Source organism: Sphaerodactylus townsendi, linkage group LG11, assembly GCF_021028975.2.
Source record: "Sphaerodactylus townsendi isolate TG3544 linkage group LG11, MPM_Stown_v2.3, whole genome shotgun sequence".
In the NCBI taxonomy this organism is placed as follows: domain Eukaryota; kingdom Metazoa; phylum Chordata; class Lepidosauria; order Squamata; family Sphaerodactylidae; genus Sphaerodactylus; species Sphaerodactylus townsendi.
The window spans coordinates 45,869,901-45,895,215 of NC_059435.1; the positions used below are offsets into that span (position 1 = coordinate 45,869,901).

Consider the following 25,315-nt stretch of genomic DNA (forward strand, 5'->3'; position numbering starts at 1 on the left):
ATGCTTGCATTTATGCTTGTGGATCCTGGCTTGATTGGGACAACAAACACTATATCCATATTGTTATGTTGAAGTGATGCATAAGGAGTCACTTGTTTACAGTGCTTAATGACTTCAAACGGCATTTATTCTTCTGCCATATAGATTTTTCCTGTTTTGAAGAGAAAGACTTTCCAGAAATGCTTATAGGTTTTTTCCCCCATTCAATTACACGTATCCAGTATTTTATAGGAGGAAACTGGGCACATTTTAGTTCCATTTATTTCAACTAAATAGTAAAGCATGTGTTTCCATCTTTTACATAAGAATAAATGGAACTGAAAAGTATCAAACTTTGGCTGGATTATGCACATTTACAGGAAATAAATGAGAAGTTATTTTAAAGAAGAGAATAGGGGTGAGGCCATGAAATAAATGCCTGCTCTACATCCCATTTTCTTCTGTAGGGTTATTTCTCATGCATCTGGCTCTAAGATGCTGTCATGCCTTATGGTCCATAAAGATTTTATTGCCTAGAAAGGAAACATTCAATTTCTGTGATATCAAACTGGGAATTTTAGCAAGAATATCAAAATGTGTTTCCAGGTAGGGGGGAATATTCAGTGCCATGGATAATCTTATTGTTTTCTAAATCAAACTATTGATTGAGTGGGCCATAGATTTAGAAGTGTGGTTTTCCAAAACCCAGCAGTAAATGAACAAACTATTGGCCAAAAAATCCAAGAGTTATTTACGTTGTTTGTTTTTGTTTTAAATTATGTAAATCCAAGGTTTTCATAAAAGTGATATCATTGTACTTTTGTTTTACTGAATATTAATACATGTGCAGATGTAATTTTGTAGAAGGTTAGGGCTTATTTTTTAAAAAATTCACCCAAATTATTGTTTAAGTGGCAAAATAAGAGCTTGTTTTTTTAAAAAAAAAATCCCAGTTATCATTACTAAAATGTTTATCACAGATGGTAGATCTGTATTTCTTGTGAAGTTTGTGTTTTCAGGTTTATGACTAAGGTTATAAACAGAAAAGGTTTCTAGCTAATGTTCTGTTCAGTGCTAAAACACCTGTAAGAGCCCTTGCTATAAAGGGGGGAATGGTGAATACTAATAAATGTGTTATTTTGTGAAATAAAGACTGTTCCTGAAGGTTGTTTAGCTTCCTTGACAATTATTAATTGGATGAAGTTTCCATTGACTTGTGGACTCCAAGGACCTCTTTAAAATATACTGAATTCAGAAGGATAAATTTTGAATTGAGAAGAACCTGGACAGCTGCTGCTACTTTCTGTAACTGGAGAACAGAATTTGAGTCAGTTACTCAAGGACCACAAGGTGGAGGGGAAGCAGATTCATTTTGCACTATTGCAACAAGTCTAAAATATTGTACCAGATCAAGTTACTATAAAGTTCTGAAAAGGGAGGTTATCTATGGCATGTCCAGGGATAGCACAAGTACAGTGCACCCCCTCCTAAGAGACTTATTGTGCCACAGCCAGCAAGTCAACAATGGCATTGCCCCTTCCCCCATGAAAGTGTCCTATGTACCACAATATATAGCACTACTGATTTTACCAGTGTAAGTATGGCCAGCAAATGGGGGCATTCCCAGGCTAAAAAGTCTCAAGAAGCTGATTAAAGTTGGCCCTGCTCCTGGGAATGCCTCCTTTGGTGCCAGTACAAGTTCCTGTGCCAAAGGAATGCTTTTACCATCAGAGAGGTATGGGGGGAAATGGCAGGCAGAGACAACTCCTTGCCCAGGGACATGGTTTGGGGCATGCCCCCCAAGCCCCCCCCCCACAGGCCAGCTTTCAAAAGCCAGCTTTCAAGGGGGTAGGGCTCGGCAGCAGCAGGCAGCCCAGGCAGGCACCGCAAGCACCTGCCACTGAGCCCCCCACCCATAGACCAACTCCTGTGGGGCGTGCAGCTGGAGTGCACACCATTTGCATCAGACACCCCCCCCACGTGACCGAAAGTCATGCGCCTGGGGATATGGGAGTCCCCATGTCCCTAGGGAAGTACGTCCCTGGCTGCTATGACTGAACTTGTGCCCTTATGCTAGTGCAACTGGCATTTGTATCAGCCCCAGGATCACACCACCTCCTAAATTGTTTCATACACACATGTCCCAGGATTTCATTGTCACTGTATATTTTCACAAGATTCTAATGAAGACCCATTAGAAAGTGTTTTATTATTAGTAGACTTAAATGAATATCACTAGATTCACTGTCACAGCTCTGAATGCACGAAGGGTTGCATATTTCTGTCCAATGCCTTTCCCAGTAAATCCAAATTGCAATTTAAAATCAGACAGAACAAGGAACTCCTGAAGGTTGTGTACACAACTACACAATCACAGTCTTTTTAATATACAGTTATACTACTGAAGAAACATACTGCTAAATATTTTCACTGAACAAATTCACTATATACTGTGGTAGCAGAATGAATAGGAGTGATGCTTTTGCCTAAAGTGACAAATTTTTGATACAATTTTCATCAGGTTTTATTTTGCAGTAGAATCTGCTAACTTTAAAATTGCAAGTTTCTGTCCAGCTGCTTTAAGTGTTTTTAAGAGAAACCTGTCAATATCCAGTTGCCCCACAGCTAATTATTTGAAGATAAGGAATATTGGGGGTTTCTATTTTAATACCTGTCATAATGAACAATAAGCTATTGCAATAGCTTAAGGTAAGCTTTCGTTGTTCTTTTTTTACTTCATTATGATTGCATACCCTGGAACAAGATCAGATTAGCAAGCACAAGACACCAAGTAGCAAACTGTAAGTTTTTAGTACATTCCCTAGTTGTGGCAGTAATGCGCCCCCCCATCGCCTTAGAGCTACCTAATATATCTCCATTCCAGAACTTTCCTGTTATAGCCCTCAGAGATATTTTACCAGTTGACAGCCACATTTAAGTTTTCAAAATTATGAGATCATCTATTTCAAAATGGATGTCAGATGTTACCTTCCCTTATGATGGAAGTCAGGATGCTAACGCTTTTCTTAAAAAATGTTCAGATATTGATGATTCTTTTCTCCACATTTCAGAATGAAGAACAAATTTTGGTATTTCGAATTTGGCACTTCTGAAACTTTCTCAGCCACCTGCAAGAAGCTGCATGAATCTATAGAAATAGAAGTAAGAAAAAGGATTAACATATATTATTCAGGCAAATATAGCATTAAACGTAAGAAAGATGTTGTGATCAAGGGACTGAACTTAATTGTGAAATGAATATAATTTTCCAGCTCAAATAATGTAATCTATATTGTATCCTTTGGGTGTAACCCTAAACATTAGAAGAATGTTTATTTGGTGATCATTGAAGTCTGACTTTTGTAGAAGAAAATAACGTGTAAAGTATATTGATTTTATTTCATGCAATTATAACCAATTTCTTACCAAAGTCTGTGTTCACAAGGTGCCTTACAGCCATAAAGTAGTATGGCAAAGCACTCCAAAACCCCTTAGATATACATGGGCACACATGATACAGCAGCAGAAAATCAAAACTGAACCCCTTACCATTGGACACCAACAGAGAAAATGTGAGTCCTACAACTCTCTTCTAAGTGAGGAGCAATTTTCCATTGGAGCTGGGTTCATCACATAGTAGAAAGGGGTCGTTGGATCCAGTTAATTGTGTCTAGATAATATTTATAAATGAAAAATTATTCAAGTGAGGGAACATTTTTATAAAAAAAACTTTCTCAGACTTAATTTTTTTTAACCTTCAAGACCAATTCACAAAACTTGTACTTATCTTTCTGAATTAAAGGTTAAAGAATGCATTTTGGGATAATCATTTGTCTTCGTTTAGTGACTTTTGTCCCTGGGCAATGGACCATTTTGCCATTTAAGCATACATGATACCTAGAAAAGAGCCCGTAGGAGAAGAATGCAGAAATCAAGGAAGTTAAATTTGTGAACTATTTTGCTGATTGATCATAAAAAGAATATTTCTAAATTGTCTCATTCTGTGCCTGATAACTATGTTAAATGTTCACATCAAGATATATGAAATATTTTAATTTGTTTAAGACCTTGTGATGTCCCTCAGCAAACATGAGGATTTTTTTCATGTGTAGATGGAGCCTTATCCCCACCCTCCAAAAAATGTGGTCCAATTTTTCCTGTTTTTGAACCCTCTTTGTTGATCAAAACTTGCTCCTGCTACTTCAGTGTCCTACTAAGATCTACATCTTCAACAAACACATTCTAATCTATAAAACATGTCACTTTATGCTACCAGCCTTTCTTAATCATCCCCTAGGTGTGTGTTATTGCATTGCTTTTTCTCCATCCCTATCTTGTCCACTTGTTGTAAATTTCAGGTCCTCCATTTTCTATGCCTGCTTTTTAACAATTATTTCAAATTAGGAAAGAAGATAAAAATAATCACAGCTACTCCACTTCTATTCCATATTTGTTTTTTAAGAACTGAAGTTTAAAATCTGCACGTAGTCTTCATGGAAGTGAGCCTAAAAAGCTTTGCTAATGTATCTTGAAATTACTTGGCAGCTGGGCTAACCGAACATACAACTACTTTTTTTTAATTTAATCTCTTTCAATGAGAGTGAGAAGCATCTTAAACTTCTTTGCTGTTATCAAACTTTCCTCATTCTTACATCTTACATGTGCATTAAACATTAAGATGATTTCTTTGACTAAAAAAAATTCCATTTGTGTATACTGACTCACTGCTATACATTCTCGATAAACAGATATTAATTTCATAATTAAAAGTAATCTTGTGTAAATACCCTGCAGGCCTCAATGAATCAAACACATACTGTGTGTCAGGCCTCCCACTGTCTTCAAGTGGAATGTACTGGCTGGATAATTAGATAGTACATATTTTTTAACCTTATTTGCATGCATATTATATCTTATGCACACTGACAAGCAGCAGTAACAACAAAAGTCAGATTACCACAGGGAATTCCCACAAAGAAGTCTTCATTCCTTATAATTTGCAGCCTAAATTAAAATAATTTGATCTTTGACAAGGATGAAATGTCAAGCAGAAGGGGGTCCTCTACAAGCCACAGCCTGTGGCTTCTGAAATCTGCCTAATTTATGTCAGTCACTTCTTAATACATATTTAAGTATTACACGAAAAAGATGATAAATATGCAATCTGACACCTTTGGTATTTCCCTGCTGTTAATTTATAAAGGTCTTGCGTCTCCCAAACTGACTAAAATTATTTAAATAAAGGAAGAATTGTGATATAAGATGATGCAGAGAGCATTTTCACTCAATATTGAACACAGCAGGCAGTATACTAAGACAATTATTTCACTAGGCCTCAGAATCCCGCTGCGATGAGTTACTTCCAGAATTAGTAAAGGAGAAATTCTTTTGTTCTGAAACAGAGGAGTTTTTAAGTGTGAGTCCCTTTTCATTATGCCAACATAGCTTTCAGTTAAAATAAAACACAAATCTATTTTATTTGTATTCCTGTTATTATCTAAGAAATGTTCCATAACTACTGTTCCATAACCAGTGTTTGATTTGAAAGTGCCATAACATAATGATATCTGTTGATGTAAATTTATAGATATATATTTTTTCAGAAGCAAAGACTAAGGAAAAGGAAATTGTAACAGCTGAACTAATGTATGTCTGCACATCTCATGAAGTTTGTCCTCACAATACAATTTGACCCTCAGTTGTTGATTGAAATTAGAAGATTAAAAAGTAGTAATTCTGGTATGAAGATTTATAAGCCTTAGTCAAAATGTTTTGGGAGGCATATTAACATTAATAGTAGAAATTCTACCTATCTATAAAATCTTCAATTTGATCCATCCATCACAGGTCACTTTCAGATTTCCTGACTGATAGCCTTATATTTTGATATCTGGCAAACCATACAATTCTGTACCTCAGTTTATTTTCTTATCCATATACTATTTTTATACAATAGTTTATATTTTTAAAAGGTAAAACAACTAAAATTAAAGCAAAAAAAGCATCCCTGTTATGATGGGTGAGAGGATATAGGATCCCCGGTGAGTTCTTGCTTCTTTTTTTTTCATATTCTGTCAATTGTAAGGAATCTTTACTGGTGTTACAACAGATGTCAGTTGCAACTTTGCTATCATATGGGACAGTCCTATGTGATGGGACTGTTAGGGCCTTTCACATGCATACTAGCTCTTTTCTGTTTGTGACGAAAGCTGGCAGGAAGGCACCATTGTAAACTCCCCTACTGTAAACATCCTCAAACTGCCCCATGAAACTGCTATTGGCTGTATAGTAAAAAATCATGTTACTTCCTTGGCGACATTTAGGTTTCACAGAGAATCCATGGGGCAGGTTGAAGATGTGAAAACAGTGGGGCAGAAAAAGGCTCCCGCCACTTCTCCTCTGTGCTGTGTTCACAAATAAAAGATGCCATCCTATGTGTACTACTCTAAAGGTGAAATGGACCTTAATGTGTTGGTAGACCATAAAGGTGATATGTCACATGCACAGTAAGGATGCTGAAACTATACTAAGTAGAGCAATCTCACTTTCAGTTCCACTGGATGTTCATATATTGGACTATAGCATTTGCATAATCGGGGGTTGGGCGGTATATGAAGATATAACAAACAACAACAACAACAACAACAACAACAACAACAACAACAACAACAACAACAACAACAATAATAATAATAATAATAATAATAATAATAATAATTGATATAGTACAAAATCCAGCATATTGATCTTGTTTGCTGTGTATAGTTGTTTTTGTATCAATATAATAATCATTATTATTATCATCATCATCATCATCATCATCTTCGAATTGACAAAATTAACATCTGTCAAATTCAGAAGGCAGCCCTGCAGGGATCCGCACAAATACTACGCCGATACATTACAACTTCCTAGGCCTCTGGGTGAGGCTCAAATTGTAATGAAGGCCAACAACCAGCTAAAGATCTGGCAGCTGTGAATACTACCATAATAATAATAGTTTTATATACAGCAATGTGAACGTGTCCCTGTAACATGGAAAAGCATACAGAATAAGAATAGTTCAATCAAGGATCCATGAAATATCTCACACTGCAGAGGTTGATTGTTTGTAGAACTGGGGACCTAGCTATTTTATATCAACTCAGACTGTTTTTTATGAATGATAGTTCAACATTGTCATAAGTGCATGTGTCAAAAATCCAGTTTGAGCAGGAAGCCCCTCTATAGCACTGCAATATGCATAGATTGCTACAAATGAAACCATTATGCAAGTAGCTCTTCTTGTGGCATAGAATAATTTTAACCACAGAATTTCCCATTAGTAGTATTGGCCCAAATCAAATAGGAATCTTATTAACATATGCTACATTTATATGCTTTTTAACATGCCATTTTGAATGCAATTATTTATTATTTAATTACACTATTTTATGTGGCTTTTCCAAAAGTTCAAAGCAGAGTACACAGAGGCCTTTTGGGTAGAAAGAGCCCTAATGACCCCTCTGACTCAAAAACTAGACTGTCAATTATTGCTGATTTTGAAGATGGCCTATCAATATTTGTTCATTAGGCATTATAATGACTATGTGAATACTTTCAAGCTTAGTAACTACATAGACATTAGTTTTGGGGTTTGTAAAATTGTTCCACATTGTAAATCAAGGAAGAGGAAGCTAGTAAAAGTATCCAAAATTTGGTCTTTCTGCATTATGTCCTAAAGTTATCTAAGGATTAATTAAGAGAACAGCGGTATTTTTAATTTAACACATGTTCCAAAAATATCAAAATTTTAAATCTGTATTGTTAATTTCTGCACCAGGTGAGTAGTAACTGTAGTAAAACAGGAATAAAACTGTAGTTTTTAATTTGTTTACATGTTAGCATGTTTGTAACTGTCCTTCAGATGACCATTGTGTGTTGACAATTTTGAAAAATTATTATTCAGTGTTTATTTTGCATTGAGCCCATATTTAGAGTTCTACCCCAACCCACTTCTGAGCAGTATAAACAATTGGGCTAAAACAAATTGTTTATACTGCTCAGAAGTGTAATGTAAGTAAAAGCAGCAGCCTTTACCTATGATTTCCATGTTTTGGGGGCATGAATTAAATTTTACTGTAGCTTGTTCCCTGACTGAAGGCAGTATTGATTCTAGAAGTTTGCTTTAGTTTTTCAAGAAAAATCATTGAGTTCTATGTGCCTTTTATGCTGGTGAAGTGGCAAGATCATGCTTTTCTAGACTTTTCTCAGAAGTGCAATTGCACTTCTGTGAATTAACAGAATGTAAGTTGATAAAGAAGAAATCAAATGTATGCAAAACTATGCAAACATTAGTTATGTACTTTCAGACTCAAGAAATTGCTTACAAACTTCTAAAATTCAGCAACATGTATTTGATTTTTTAAAACAATTTGAACCTGTCCCCAGGTTAATTCTCAAAACCAAATTTGACATCAGTCATACATATCATCTGGATATTATGTTGAGGAGGAGGTGTAGAATGTTGGGAAAACTAACATTCCTTACTTGTACAGCTATTCATTCAGGTGGGCAACATTGGTGCAGTCTCTCTGGAGTTACCCTACCTCACAGACTGTTGTTGAGATAAAATGTAGGAACAATGTTGTAAGCCATTTGGGACCCGATGGGGAGGAAAGCATTATTCTCATTGATTTCTTCATTTATATTTCTGTCCTTTTTTTTTTTTACAAGTGTGATGGAATCCAGTTAGACTTAAACAATGTTTCCCTGGAAGGGATTGCTGTTTTGAACATTCCAAGCATGCATGGAGGATCAAATCTTTGGGGTGACACCAAGAAAAGACGAAGCCATCGTCGCATTGAAAAGAAAAGATCGGATAAAAGAACCACTGTTATTGATGCTAAGGAACTGAAATTTGCATACCAAGGTGAGTGGCCAAGTGGAAATGAATAGTTGGTTCTATGGTCAATCTTCCAGTTTTAACGTGTGCTTTGCAAATAATAGATTGCTTCTTAATGTATGAGAGCAGATCTATCTGTGATTTTTAAAGGTGAGGGATTTATAGAAGAGTTCTAACTGGGTCAGGTGAAAAGTTTAAGTCTATCAGCTATCTAAACAGCACGCTTCCTGTCTGGGCTCAGATTCTATAATTCCTTGAAAGCTTCAGAAAAGGATTTCTATTCTCAGTTTAGATTAATGTGTTTTGTACCTTTTTGCCTTATATGAAAATTTATTGTTTTAATAGAGATATTTGTATATATCTAGTTCAGAGCATTTTACAAAATGACAAGAATTGTTCAAATGTTTGCTCTGCAAGTTTCAGAATACCAATACATACTTGAGTGTTAATCTCTGTGCTCAGCTGTTTGCTTATACTGATTAAATATGCTTGAAAATGGTTTTTATTTTTGTAGTAAAGCAGTAATGACTAACAGTCCCATCCAAATTCGCTGGTGGTGAGCCACAGCATTGATGCAGCACCATCTCACTGCTGAAGTGGGATGAAGTGAGATGAAGTCTTCCCAGCAGCATGGGGAGGCTTGAATAATAAAAAAAGTTTCCCTGCCGCTGAGAAGCCCCCATTGGGTTGAGAAGCCCCTAGGCCACTGGTATAATGTTGGCAAAGGCCAGTAGGGAGCCAACTAATGTTGCCTCCTTCCCTGGACACACCCTCGCCCACCCTCACTATGCCGGCAGTTGTGGCATGGGCCCTGGGATGCTAGGGTGGCATCCAGTATGGCATCCCAATGTGGAAGTGGGCCGTGGTGGCTGCATGCTGTCAGAATCACCCCTCTACCCTGGGGAAGTGCTTTGGGGAGGTTGGATCTTCTGACATGTCCGTGTGCTGCTCCCACAACTGGATTCCCAGCTTTTTGGATGGGGCTATTTGTCTAACAAAGCCCATATTTTATCAGAAATTATTACAACATCTAAGACTTTTCTTATTTTATATTTCTATTCTTTCTGATGTTTGAGTTATCTTAAATAGACTTAGAAATTAATGCCCAAATTTGGTTTTCAGTTACAGGCAGAGGTACCCTGGTGTAAAAGGAATTCAGTTTGCTCTTACAGCTCTTCCTGTAATTCCACTGCAACTATGCCAATTGAACAATGCTAGGCTCTGCTTGGGTCCTTTTGTGTGCTGAAGTTTGTGCCTGTCCTAAATGGAGATGCCATAATGTTATGGAATGTCCCTGATCCTTCTGATTGCTAAGAAAATTAAAATGCAAACAATACAATGTTAACAAATAGTTCATCCTCCAGGGGTGAGATGAAAGGCGAATTTGATTGGGATTAAGATTTCAGAGATTACTAAAGTTTGTTTATTGTTGATAACGGCTCTTTAAAACATTAAATGGGTTCTAGGGTCATGTGGAATTACATAACCAGACAGAGAGACTGAAAACTGGAAATTGATTTAGAAGAAATACCACTGAGCAGATACTGCCAGAGATGAAGCACAAAGGCAGAATGATCCATTGACTAAGGTAACAAGAGCTGAGGGAAGAGTAGGTGAAGGAAGCAGGGAAAAGAAAGATGGAAGGATCAGGAAGCAGAACAAAGAAGATCTGTAGGAAAAAAATGCATAGCAGTTTAGAAGAAAATATGTATAACTAGCTGGGAAGTAATAAGGGGCTAAAAATAATGTTAGGGTGGGCAGTATAGCCTGGGGGCAGTGCCACAAGGACAAAGCCAAGTACAGTAGAGGTATGGGGCAAGCAGGGAGTGGCAATGAAGATAATGGACACAGAAGACAGTGGAAATCTTCAGTGTAAGAGCTAGGCAAATGCAACTGAAAGACTGTGGGAGCAGATAGCAAGTGCTTGGAGCATTGCTAGATCCAGGATCTAAGGAGAGAATCATCCATTTGGTATCCTAGATTCATGATTAGAAGTTGTAAAGGAGATGTGGTATATGAGGGTTCTTATCCCTCATCTTACCCATCCTTTTTACTCTGAAACCTCCTGATTTATGTTCTTTCACCTGAAGAGGAGGAGTTGCAAACAAAAGGGTGAGGAAAGGGTTAAGAATCCTCCCTCTCATTCAACACCTTTTTATTTCATTCCATTCAGCTGTCAAGTCACATCTGACTTATGGTGAAGCTGGTGGGGTTTTCAAAGCTAGAGATGTTCAGTGGTGGTTATCCATTGCCGCCTCCATGTCACAACCCTGGTATTCCTTTGGGGGCCTCCCATCCAAATACTTGCCAGGGTCAACCCTGCTTAACTTCTGACAGCTGATGAGATCAGGCTAGCCTGGGACATTCAGGTCAGGATACAACCCTGCTTTCTTGAAAATGCTTAACCATCTTTTCCACTTCGCACATTGGAGATGAATACTAAAACAAGGTCTTCCCCATGTGAGCTTCATGTACATGAATGAAAAGAATCAATGACTTCCTGAGTAACAAAGAGAAGTTTCTATCACCCTGTCATCAAGTCAGAGTGTCTGTGACTGTAAAACACAAGCAAATTGAATATGAATTAGTGTTTCTCCACTTTATATATTGAAATGTCTTGTTTTACCTTGTGATTAATATATTCTTAGACATGATTTTCTTTAAACACCTTACCAAATGAATGAAATAAGCATGACATTACTCTTGGGCATTACTCTTGGGCATGACATTACAATTGGCCATGCTGACAGAGGCTGATGGGAATTGTAGTTCCTGAACATCTGGAGAGCCGCAGGTTCCCTACCCCTGGGCATGGGGAATCCACCTTAACTCAGAGTGGGCAGAACTTGGTGGTCCAAGTGGGTAGAGATGGCTACCCTGATTTTAATGTTTTTCTATTCTTTAGGAGGTTTCTTTTAAAAATTACTGAAGTAAAGTGAATCAGTACTTCAGTTGGGGGCACATCATTGTCCCCACCATGGCTATAGTGTTGTGGACTGAATATCCCATGTTATTCAATACCTGGTTTTAGCCTGAGGAAGTTGCTGTTTATAATTAAGAATGATACAGAAATGAAAAATATCTGAAGACTCTTTAACTGGAAATGACAGGTTCTGAAACTTGGACCTTCTGCATTTAAAGCACGTGTTGTTCCACAGAGTTACAATGTCTGTTTCAGACTGGCCAGAAGATTAATGTCTATATAACTGGTGCATCTTTTTTCACATCTTAAGAATGCAATGAGGACCAAGAGGCAAAGGAGGTTATTAAAATACTTAGGGAATTAAAATTATGCTATTCCACTCAACACAATTTTTCAACCAATTTCCATTTATATTCATAATACACATTCAGATTTTTCCACAATCTACTTTAGTTTCCATTATTTTGCATAAAATGGAGAGTAAGAGAACAGCATTGATTTCAATTTCTTTTGGTGAATCCTAGAATTCAAAACCTGGGAAATTCTGATAAATTAGGTTCAGTCTATGAACATCTCTCTATGGCAGTCCTTACTGGCCCTTTCTGATGTTTTGTCTGCACTCACCTCCAAAAGTTTCATGGTCAAAGTGAAATGTTTGGGGGAGGGGGTTATTTGTAAAAAAATGCTTAATTGATTAATTGCTTTAATTCTCTGTAGTTCCGTTCAATCGATGCTTCATAGATTCAACCAAAAAAATAACAAAAATAGTGAAATGATAAAAATAAAGAGGCAGGGGAAAAGGAGTAAAGTGAGGATCGTGAAAGAATGGCACCAAGGGGAAAGTTGGGTGACAGCACAGAGCCATGGAAAATGGCAGCAGGAAAGATAAATGACTGCACAGCAAGGAAAGATGGCTTGGAGACATTTCAATCAAAAGAATAATTGTAAAAATGATTTTTTTTAAATGAAGAAAAAGCTGCTTGGAAACATTTTCAGAACCAAAAGGGGAAAAAACAATGTGAAACTCTATGGGAAAAAACATTTAGTTTCCAGCCTGAAAACGTACGTTTCTTGAGTGGAAAGGGTCACTATGAAGCAAGGTAAATCTGTTGTGATGGGCTCCACTTTCCAAAGCAGTGCTGTCTAGTTTGCAGTGACAATCTCTGTTTTTTTCATTCAATCAATGAGTCTGATCATTTTAAAAAATAGAACTTTAATGCAAAGCAGAGACTGTTTTTGTTTATGCAAAAATAAACCTTCATGCACATGTATGAACAACCGCAAATTAAATTCTTCCAAAGAACAATTTTAGTAAGCTAACATATATAATGTTGAAGAAACATTTAAGCCAAACGTCTAGTAGATGAACCCAAACCAACCCTTTCATTATAATTTTATAGGTTATTAGAATTCTTCAGATTTTGAAAGCTGCATGTTTTGAAGCAGTTGTTCAAAGACCTCACAACAGTTGCCAGAGAGATTGGCTCTAACCAATGCCATAATCTTTACTATAAGTACTGACATTCCACTTTTGTCTTCAAACCAGATGTCATCCATTACCGAGAACATTGTCTCTGCAGGTGCATTAATGTCTCCGTATGGCAAAACAAATTCAGCAAGCAACAGAGGATTTTACAATGTACTTAAAAAAATTATTTAGACATTTCAGTACCTAAAAGACAGACCTTACCATCATAAAACCCACTCCTCCCCCCAATAAACCTGCTTAGATAAAACACAGACAGACCAAAAAAACCCACACCCAACCTAAAGTAAAAGAAAATGGGGTGACAATTTTCAGAAATGTCCATGTTTCAAAAAGAGACATCAATCCATGTGAATAAGCAGGAACATTCTCCTTAATACACAGGTAATGGCCTTTCCCCATTTCAGAAATGGTAGCTCATGTAATCCGTGCCCTTTACACTCCGCTGCTTTCCAGCGCGGAAAATTGCTCCCCACAGCACTGTTTTCCTGAAGCATTCCCCAAGACCGCGTGTTTGGTGGCGCATGGGGGGCGTGTCTCTGTTGTGATTGGATGTTGTGCTGCTTTTGAGGATTTTTCCCCCCTTCCTGAAATTGAGGTGGATTCGTCGCCATGTCGTAGTGACATCGCTTCCTGCTGTTGCCTTTGATTTGGTCAGGAGTCCACATCGGCCATGGTTGACTCTGGCACGAAATTCAGTATTGGCGCTTCAGCGTCGGTTCTCAATAACCCCGCACTCCAGCGCAAGTAAGCCTTTCAAAGCGCTGCTGCTAGCAGGTTTAAAACAGCAGCAAAATTGATGCGCGCTGAGGAGCGGGGAGAGCGGCAAATTTGGGGCGACTGCGCTGTTGCCGCTGGCATGGTGGGGAGCGCTTGAAAACCCCGGGTCATTTGACTGGGTTACCGCGCAACAAACGGTGAGTGGGGAAAGTCCCATTATTTCAAATAATAATCTCTGCATTATAACAGCAAAAGGCAGGTTGTGCCCTTACTACCATGTTGTTTAGAAGTGTTGTGCTTTATTTTTGTCAATAGATATGTAAGTTGCTGGGCAGAGCACTGTGATTGCATGAGGGCTATGTGCTTGATGACTAACAATAGCCCTGTTATTCACCTCTTGAGCACAAAGGAAGCCATGATGAATTCTCTCAAGTCCAAAAACAGATGACATGTTATATAAATATATTTATAGACAACTAGCAATAAAGCTTGTTGTTTGAAAAAGTACAATGGGCTCTAGAAACTAATTATCCCAGAGCAAGAATCATAAATGAGGCATATATACAGAAATCTCAGCACAAACACTGAAATTGCACACACACACCCCACATTAAAAAAAAACATTTTCAAGCTTTTCCAAGGAGGGACAGCAGAATATCTACGAATATGGGGAGAGTTCTCCCCTTCTCCATAGGCAACACCCCACTTGTTTGCAAAGCTATATCCCAGCTTTGCAAAGGTGGGGGAGCCAGCAGGGTACCTCTGACTATGGGGAGCTCATTATGTGAAAAAATACAGCAGACTCTAACAAGTGGGAACCTGCAAGTGGGGACATGAGAGAACATTACCCCCACCTTTTTTTCTGTTCTCCCCCTTCCTCTCTGCCTCTTACTCTGCATCCAGCCACCCCTTCCTTTAACCTTCTTTATTTTTGCTCTGTTGGCCCAACTCTCTTTTTGGCCCCCTACATCAGCTCTCTATTCCTGCCCACTACCCCAGTTGTTTTTAATGTTCTGCCCTGCTACCCCAGCTCTCTCTTTCTCTGTCTTTCTGTTCTGCTATCCCAAATCTATTTCTGCCCCGCCTGCCCCACCTCTTTTTCTCTGTCCGCTTATTCCAGCTCTCTCCTTCTCTCTTCCTACCCCAACTTTCTAGTCTCTATGTTCTACCCCAGCTTTTGCTCTCTGTTTTGGCCACCTGTCATAGTTCTTTCTTTCTGGCTCTCCCCATCACTCATTCGGTTTCTGCCCTACTCCAACTCTCTCTTTCTCTCTTCCCCACACCCAGTCATTTCTTGTAGCTTGTTTGGAGTGCTCTGGGTGGGTGTGCCAAGGCCTTTCCCCCACTCCGCATGATACCACTCTCACCACCTCAGCTGGAGCTGTTCTGGGTATCATGGGGACTTCCCTTACACCCCCTAAACAGCCTGAGGTGGAGTGGCCTGTTCAGTCCTATCATTGGCACAGGGTATGCTGGTGACTTACTTGATTCAGAGTTGAGAGTTGATTCAGACAAGGAGTAGGACAACTGTATGAGGACCTCTACTGGAGAGTTGGTTCAGCCAAGGAATAGGACAGTGCTGCAATGATCACAGGGCTTTAAGAAGTGTTACCATCTGAGTGAGAAGGAGACTGGGAGTTGTGCTCCCATCAGTCCCTCTGTACATGAGAAAGCGCGGCCGCGACTTACCGCGGCAGCCATTGCTGGTGGTAAAGGGACAGGCTTTATGATGCTCCCCCCTTCTGGGGAGTCGATGCATTGCTAATTGGGACATTTCACACAAACTGCCCCCCCTTTACAGGGAAGATGGGGTACACTTATCTTCCTGGGGCATGGACTGTTGGCTGCATAGCATACGTGGCAAATTGTGCGATCGGCTCAAAGTATAAGAGGCATTTGGCGGGAGCTGGGGCCCAGCTCCCTGGCGGTTTGCGCATGCGGGACTGATTGTTAGCTGGGGGGCAGTGGGAAAATACCTGCTTTAGTGGAACCTCCTCAGGAGGTTTGGGGTGTAGCAAGCCAAGGGGACACCTGCCCAGATGTGGGCTTATATGGCTTGCACCCCTGGCAGCAAAGAGTCTTCAGGAAGTGGCGACCGCCCATCTGGAATCTCACACCTGCTCCAGTGTGTGTGTGTAGTCGACCCACGTTGTCAGCGCAAGAACGAGACGAGACGCGGAGATAACATCTGGTGGAGATCGCCAGCAGCGGAGCCGCTGAGGTCCGCGGTTCCCAGCGAAGTCTCCTTCGCTGCGCTGGTTCCTTTGGCACCTTTTATTGTCATTCTATCGGGCGCGTAGGGAGGGAGTGAACGGAGGGAGTTCCGGAGAGCGGGAGGTCGGGAGATCATCATGGTGATGCATGATCTTCACCTGGCGCCACGCAAGCGGCGAGGAGCGTAAGCTGTCTGGAGCCTAATCCTCACCTGGGGTAAGTGACCATTGTCCCTGCGCTCGTGACTGGAGCCAGGGTACAGTGTCGCTTTGACCCGCGGACTCCGTTAGGGGGATGAGGAGTGGGGCGATGCGCGACTGTAGAAGGTCGTGAGGAGCCGTAAGAGGGTGAAAACTCCAGCGCCGACCACGGTGTTGGCTGGGTCAGCGTGCACTACTAAGCATCTCCTCCTTTACATATTTAGAAGGAGGCCGAAATGCTGAGGGCGCATTTCAGGGGACGCTTTTGTCTGCCCTCTCCGGCCATTTGGTCGAAGTTGGATCGAAAGCTAAGCTTGTGCAACATTAGGAACTTTGGTTGCGGGGCAGGGGAAGGTCGAGGGGCTTTTTTTTACACATCGCTACAGGCGCAATATTAGATAGGCCACTATTGAACGCATACAAGACCCGACGATGAGGCATACAATCAAACCAATGCAGAGCTGTATGATAGCACCTCAACCATCTCCTCCCCCGGCAGCCAGCCGCCCAGAGGGCTGGACTCTACCAATTGGGCAATACATCATACTTTTAAACTGGATACAACTTCTTTGCAATTCACGACTCTTCATATGAACTCCGCCAATTGGGGAGTTATCAGGAAAGATTAAAACAACACATATTATGCAATACATGGCCCTCACAACCTTGGTGTGATGTAATAATAGCAATAAGTAATCAATAGCGCATCTCCATTATCTAGGGTCGCCACTTGACGGTTCCTTGCTGCTCGGAGGCCAGAGCATCCAGAGCAATGGAGGTAGAGTTGATGGACTTCTCAAGAAGGGCACAGCGCCAGTTTCCGCCAATGGTCTTAGCGCTGTAAGAAGCGAAGTCCGGGACTCCCACTAGGAAGTTGGCAGGGAGACTTAACTCCGCTTCGAGAGGGCAACCGCGATCAGCTCCGGCAAGAGGGGGTCGAGGGCAGAGCTGGAGCGGCGGCGCGTACGCCCGGCTCCTGGGTGGAGCCTGAGGCAGGACGCATGGTGAGGCTTAATTAAGGCAACAATAGAGTCCCCGGCAGAGAGCCGAAAGCAGGGATGTAGTTGAAGGAGTTCTCTCCCCGCAAGTCCAGAACCAACCCTTTGGGAGCAAGACAAGTTCCCGCGACGCTGGGGGAATGGACCTCCGTATGCGTGTGCAGTTCCAGTTGGTCGAACCGGTGAATGGGCCCGGCTCGACTCCTTCGCCTTGTCGCTACCCGAGATGCGCTTTGCGAGCAGGTGTTGGACTCGTGATTAGCCATAGTCTTGGTGATTAAGTGGGAGAGCGCCGGCTCGGGAGGGTTTGAAACGACGCGGTAACCCCAGTCAGCCTACATAGAGTACTCTTGATGGATGAAGCATTCATAAAGGGGCGGGCTTTAAGCCAGACTCCGCTAGTGGAAGTCTCCTTCCAGGGGCTTTGCAAACGCGGGAAGCAGTGGCAGAGCTTTTAGCAGGCTCCCCGACTTCTAGGACGTACTCGGGCTCCAGCGCAGAAAGATGAGACGCTGGCAGCGGCAGCGTAAACTGCTCCTGTAGATGTTGGTTCCTGGTGAAAGCTCGGCCAGGGGTGGCCGATCGCCATCGGCAGGAGGCAAGGCAGAGCAGGCAAGGGATGGTGGCCGCCGCAGTTGGCGGTGACGCATCGCGAAAGAGAGCTGCACAGAGGTTCTCGGGTGGTCTCGGGTGGTTTCTTTGCCATGGCACAGCAGCTCTTGGGCCTTGGCTGGTGGTTGCTTTGATGTTTCCCAGGGGTCATCTTGCAGGCTCTTTGAACCGCCTGGGCGCCGCCGCCGGCTTCCCGCTGAGGCTGCTGGGCATGGGATCCTTCTTAGGAGAGATGTGTTCCATCCTCTGGGGATGGGGTTGGTTTCCTCCTGGCGCCATTCCATGGGCTGGCCCGCCATGGCTTAATCGGAATCCACCAGGAGCCTGTAGGAATAGGGATCTGAAACACACCCCTTCCCCAGGTTATAGGAGGGGGCCGGGTCCCGGCCCCAGGTTCTCGGTTCCTCCTCCTTAGGAGCCGGTGGCTGGGAGGACTGCAAGATCGAAGCTTTTATCTCGAAAGCTAGAGCTTAATGTGTGAGGCTATTTTTGGTGCAGACTCCGGCGCGGTAGTGCATCTCTGCTGGGGCCGCCTATCCCTCTTCTTCTTAAAAATTATTCCAAAGTGACAGAGAGGGCAGGGGGTGGGCGGACCCTGGGGGAATTGTGGGTATGCATGCTTAATCAGTAGCACGAGAGGGGCTTTCGGAGCTCTTTTGGGGGGATCGGTGCTCTCTCGGGGGAACAAGGCATTCAGGGCGTTGGAGGGCAGAGGACTCCACATGCAGAGGCTCTTTGGGGGGGGTTTCTTGTAAGGGAAATGTACTTATCATGGATCTTGCGGCTGGCCAAATCGAGGGGGGGCTGGATGGTGCTAAAATTTGTGGATCAATTGAGTTTTTGGGGAAAGTCAGCCGTAAAACCACTCCTTAAGGGGCGGTTTCGCCAAGCCGCCTTAGAAGTGATGATGGCGTTACAACACCATGACCACTGGAGGCTTTCAAACTGGTTTTGGCGGCGTGAATTTGGTGCGGCAGCCTCCTTAAACTGGGGCCTGTCCTGGCAGTGCCGGTATCAGGACGGGCCCAGATTTTAATCCAGGGAGGGCCAGTCAGGCTTCAATTGGCCCTCCCCCGCCTCTTTACTGGGTTTCGAAAGACAGAGAGGAAAAGGAAAGGGAGAGAAAAGGGGGTAGTTTCCCGCGGAAGTCTCGAAGGCAAAGTTCGGAGGTACCAATCGGGATTAAGTTATGGATCTGTGTGGGATGGATTTTATCCATCCCAGTGATCTAAGGTCGCTTTGACCTGGCTCATGGCGAGGTCTCTTCCCCAGAGATTAACATGGATTTACGTCCAAGATGATGGGATCGCACTGCGGAGTTGTCGAAACCAGTTCCTGGGCTGTGGACCTGAGTCTGGCGGACGCCTCCGGCTCAGCAAGGGTTTGTTTCCCCCCACCCCCCAGATGTGCGGGCAAGGCCTCGGGTCGGCCACTGGTCAGGCCTACTCGGTTGCCCTGATGACAGTCACATTCAGCGCGTGTCCATCAGGCCCTTAAACATGCATCCCTCTGGCTATGGCCAGCTCCAGGTATGGGCGGGAGCTTCCGATGGGTGTTTCCACCGGGCGATGGTGGTGCTGGCTTCGCGCCATGTTGGCTTCGGGCTGGGCTTTGTCGCCTTTATTGGGTCGGCAGCGGGCATGCGCCATGGGGCAGGAGGATTCAGCTGTGCAGCAGCTGGTTCCGTGGGCAACTCCCTGCGGGATGTTCGTCCAGATTTGGAGATGGATGGGTCCCTGGTGCGTGGAGTCGATTACTCCGGGAATGATGAACACTCCCTGCTCAGCGGCGTGAGGGCCTTTAGGCAGCACCAGCCCAATAGTCCAGGTAGGGAGGGAGTCGCCATACTGGGTTTGGGCGACCAGGAACTCGCGGGGGAACTTGAAGGAGATGGGCTGGGTGCACGGAGCGAGATACCACGAGTGGGGGGCGGTTTGGGCGTGGGCCTGGTGTCTGGGTCTGCTCTAATATTCTCCTCCTTGGTCCTGGGCTGGGGAGACGCCTGGCGCGAAGTTTCCCGACGGGCAGTCGCCTCCAATGGAAGCCTCTCTGGCACCGCGGGCACCGGTCTTGGGCGGCCTTCTCCTCTTGGGGAGGACCTCCATCGGGGTTGTAGGCCCCCCACTGGCTGCCTACACTCCCTTCGAAGTGTCCGGGTCTGCCGCAGTTAAAGCAGTCATCCTGAGGCTGCCTCCTCGCCGTGGAGAGTGCTGCGGCGCAGGAGGTTAGCTTGGTGGGCGGAAGATCCGGCGTCCTGGCAAGCCCAAGCATGTCGGCCAGTTCAGGATCTTTGCCCAGGCCCGTGCTTGTTCTGCGGCACTCGCGGGAGGCGCTCTCTTTAGCGCAGGCGCATGAGGAGCTCGCTTTTGGGCCTCTTCGCCATCTACTCTGCCTCTTGAGCGCTTCCTGGAGCCTGTTCACAAACTCGCATAGGGCTCTTGGGGCTTTTGCCGCATGGCGGAGAAGCTCTGTGTGGGCTGGCCAGAATTGGGGACCTTGACAAACGCCTTGTGTTTACTCAGAGGCTTAATCGTAAGGGTGGCCTCAGGCAGGACAATCTGATTGTTGGGGTTACTGAAGGCATCGAGGCCGTAAAGCTGTGCGGCGGTGTAGGTCGCCGGAGGCGGCTGCCCTGCTAAAGCATTGCTGGCGGAACTCGCTCCCAGATCACAAATTGTGCAGGGCTCAGGAGCATGCGGAAGGTGGTCTTCCAGTCGTCCGGAACCATTAAGTGATTCCTCGCGATTGCCTCTAGCATGCCTCTCACGAGGGCTGGTGATTCCTACGCCTGGCATCGCTTTGCGGAGCTCAGTGAGGATGTTATAGCTTAAGGGGCGGTACTCGACAACCCGCCGAACAATGCCATCCTCCCCCTCGGTATCTGTGAAGTGGACGGGCACAATGCGAGAATATCGGCATCGCCTTCCGCTAGGGTTTCTTTGCAGATCGTGGCTAATACGCCAGAGTTTTGAAACTCCGCTGGCCATTACGCTGACGCTGACGGAGGTGCGGTGGCTTCGGAAAATGAAGGCGGAGCAGGAGGCGGCTGAGCCGCTGGAGAATTTGAAATGGGCGGAGGAGCAGGGGCAGAAGGAGGACAGGCACCAATTTAGCGGATAGAGAAAATTCGGGTTGAAATTGAAGGTGAAAGATCGAAAGGAGGGCTGCCTTACAGCAAGGGAGCCATAGGTCTGCAGGCTGATGGCGACATAACATTGTCTCCACGCCAGTAGCAGTGACATCGGGCGCCGCTGAGGCTCTGTGCGAAGAGTGCGCCCGATGTTTTCCCAGTCCTTAAGATTCAATGTCCCCCCCTCTGGGTACCATGGACATTGAGCTTCAATCTCCTCAACCAATTTGCGCAGCTCCCTTCTCTTTACGGGACCCTGCCGCATTTCGCTAACGCCAGTTCGCCAACGCAAGCTTGTCATAAGCCCTGCTTTTGCAAGCTCCCCATACTCACCGGTGTTCCGCCGGACGAGAGAGTGTCCTAGGACGCTATGGCGTCTCTGGATGCGCCGATCCAGAGGACAGGCGATACCAAACGGTGGTCCCTGGATGCGCCGATCCAGCTGACTTCGTATCGCTGCCCTTCCCAGGCGACGTGAGCAGGGTGGAGGTTCGAGGATTCCCGGGTTTCGCACCAGCTTGTAGTCGCACTCCACGCGGTCAGCGCAAGAACGGTGACGAGACGCTGAGATAACATCTGGTGGAGATCGCCAGCAGCGGAGCGTGGAGGTCCGTGTTCCTAGCGAGTCCCCCGCTGCGCTGGTTCCTGGCACCTTTATTGTCATTCCTATCGGGCGCAGGAGGGAGGAACGGAGGGAGTTCCGGGAGAGCGGGAGGTCGAGATCATCATGTGATGCATGATCTCACCTGGCTACGTGCGGAGAGGAGCGTAAGCGCCTGAGCCTAATCCTCACCTGGGGGCAAGACCATTGTCCCTGCGCCCGGTGACTGAGCCAGACAGTTCATGACCCGTGACTCATAGGGGGATGAGGAGTGGGGGTGCGATGCGACCAGAAGGCCGTAGGAGCGTAGGTGTTCCAGCGCTCGACCACGGTGCTGCTGGGTCAGCGGTGCACTACTACATGTGTGTGTATAATTTTTTCATCGGCAGGCATGCTGTAAAAAATTTAGGTGTCTGTGGGACAGCACTTGTGCTGCCCAGTACACAGATCAGAAGATCAGACCCCCATGCTGCACCTTACGCTTTGCTTACCTTGAACCAATTGGACTGCATCTCCCAGAGTCCTTTTCTTTTTCCGGTTCATCATCATGGACATGCTGTCAATTATATAGTATGATGTCTTTTGCAGTTGTACAGTGATGACTAGCTGTACATCTTCCACTCTTGCTACTCATGAGGCATGCAGTATTTCTGGCCATGGTTGGTGTGGTCCGGTGCAACTCTAGGTCTCCTGCCTCTTCTGCAGCTTCTCCAAATTGTGTTATCTCATCTTTTTACTATATTCTTCTTCTGTCTACTGGTTCTGCTCCCTCAGCACTCATGTGTATTCAGGTTTTGGCCACTAGGATCCCAACATAAGACTAGGGTCTTTCACTGTTTCTCAGACCAAGGCTTGACATATTCCAGTAAGTTCTGCTTTACTCATAAAAGCAATACTTGCTGGGTTTTTTTTTTTATTCTGTGTATGACTGAACTTTTTTTAGGGGAGGGATTAAAATCTTGGTTTAGTTACTTTGAGGCACCACTATGATGTTTTTTCCGTATCCCACCATTGTCTTGTTTCTGCCAAAGGTCTTGTCTGTCAAATCATATCCTACCATATTTTTGACAAATAATCTAAAAGTTTTTAACTTCCTACCAATCATGTTTGCAGCTTACAAGCTCAACCTATGCTGAGTAGTACCCAATCCTCGTTATGTTCGAATCTGCTTCAGCCAAAAGGAAAAATTATTTTTTCTAAATTGTTTCTTCTTTTTAATTCCCTTCCTCATCTGTATTTTACCTTTTAACATTAAAGTCTGGTAGTTAAACAAAACCTCTCCTTTTGTCACACCCTCCACCTTCATTTTTCCTCACAATGACTGCCTAAGTGAGGTTGAGAGAGACACTGGCCCGAACTCACCCAAGTTTCTTGGTAGACTGGAGATTTGAATTCCAAACTTCCTGGTTCTACACCACTACCACCATCATGACATTCCCACTTGGCATCAAACCAATAAAGAGTCCACCCAGTTTGAAATCCACTTACTAATGGCTTATTGCATACAGGTGGAAAGGAAGGAAGAAAATAATGCTTACTGTTGAAGGGTTACTCCTTAAGGTAACTGCTGTTATATCAATTCTGATATTCTTCTGCTCCTCCTAATTTTACCAAGGAACAAAAATGCTTATTACTTATTTGAAAGTGCAGGGATTATGTGACCTTGCAGCCTAGAGGAAAAAGGGTTTGTCCAACTCTGCTTGCAAAGTGTAAATAGGCCATCAATTTGTTACTAAGGAAACTTGATCAGATGATGAATAAACTTTGAATGAACCCTGGCTCAAATCCAACTACATTTGGCATGTTAGACAAAATCTTCTAAGGAGAAATTTCATTGGAGTAGAGACTTAATGTAGTTATTAATATGGGCTAGGGATAAATTCAGTGGTGGGATCCAAAATTTTTAGTAACAGGTTCCCATGGCGGTGGGATTCAAACTGTGGCGTACCGTCAATGGGGCTGGGCAGGGCACGATGGGGGCATGGCTGGGCATTCCAGGGGCGGGGCATTCCTGGGCGGGGCTGTGACAAGGATGAAGCCGCTGCGCCGGTTCTTGGGCGGGAAACGAATGCACGCAGGCACAGGCTGCCACGCACGCCGGTGCACCTCCTGCTAGACTGCTTCAAGTTCTGTGCGCTATTGCTGAGAGGAGGGGCGTAACTAAGGCAAAAATCACATGGCAAAATCACCAATTAGTAACCCCCTCTTAGCACGCACAAATAATTAGTAACCTACTCTCGGGAACCTGTGAGAACCTGCTGGATCCCACCTCTGGATAAGTTGTTATTCCATAAGGAAAACCCAGTTTTGAACATGTTACTCTGGGCATTTTTTTATCTCCGGAGAGCCTATTATTTGTGAAAGCTTAGAATTCTTTGAGGATATTCTGTGCTGGGGTGCCAGTAACAATGGTATTACAGTGACAAGGATATTACAAAACTACTATCATCCGAATTACTGGCCAAGACATGCACCAGGGTTTATGAATTAACTCAAAACAAGATATTAACAATATGGATCCAAATATGACCTAAAATCAAATTTCTATATATATTTCTACCAAGTGTGCGGTAAACTGGGGAAGAATGTTCAATACTAATCCTAAGGTCTTGGCAAATAATTTGTCTCCATTGTCTCCTATCTCATTGCTTATGGGAGGGTTTCTGTGAACTTGGATAGATCTTCAGATGGACATACCTGAGGAAAAATGCGTTTACAATGGCTAGGCAAGGCTTTGGACCACCATCATTTCCTGGTGGCACCAGCCATCCCTTTAAGTACAAGGCCACTTTCATAGTGTAGTTAAAATAGATTTTAAGGCAAACTAAAGCATAACAAGGGTAACAGTAATCTTGAAAAAAAACATCCAAAGCCAGAGTGGTATAGCAGGGCAGAGCAGATGGGTGGAGTTTTAGAAGCCAGCATCTGGAAACTGGGGAACTACTTGCTATCTATATTTTTATTTGGATTTGAGGCCTCCAAGAAATACCAAGGTCATGATGCAGAGGCAGGCAGTGCAAACCACCTCGGAACATATCTTGCTTTGAAAAACCCTCTAGGGCAGTGGTGGAGAACCTTTGGCACTCCAGATGTTATGGACTACAATTCCCATCAGCCCCTGCCAGCATGGCCTTAACTGTTTAATCTATTGATTAAGCCTATTAAAAATGGAAATACCACTCAAGAATGTCACGGGAAGAAATATAGACTATTCATTTGTGAAATCCTTCTTCTCATCATAAGGGTTTTAAGTAGTAAAGCTTAACACCTTCAAATGTGACCTTTATGCAAATCAGTCACAACAACAAAAAGAAGGTGACATTTCCCAATTTCTTGCTGTCTCTACAAAATAGTTTTCTGATGAAAAGGAGACACATAAACTTGTTTGACTCCTTATCATTCCAACAAAACTGAGTTCCAACATTTTATATCTTCTTTTTTTTCTTGACAGCTATATAACAATGCCATCCCTTATGCTGTTCATGCTAGTTAAATGGATTCTTTCTTTTTCAATTATCTAGCAGCTCACATTATCAAAACTTGCCATAAACTAGGTAGTTCAGTCAGA

The 25,315-nt window shown here is 43.6% G+C and overlaps 1 protein-coding gene across 1 annotated transcript in view; it reads left to right on the forward strand.

The window, feature by feature from the left end:
- The window catches only part of DGKB (diacylglycerol kinase beta), a 234,611-nt gene extending 225,695 nt beyond the window's left edge, over positions 1-8,916 (forward strand). Inside the window, exons 20-21 of the mRNA XM_048510484.1 lie at positions 3,051-3,141; positions 8,695-8,916. Of these exons, the coding sequence (XP_048366441.1) occupies positions 3,051-3,141; positions 8,695-8,916 (313 nt within the window). The remainder of the gene's footprint in view (positions 1-3,050; positions 3,142-8,694) is intronic.
- Positions 8,917-25,315: the final 16,399 nt, after the last annotated feature.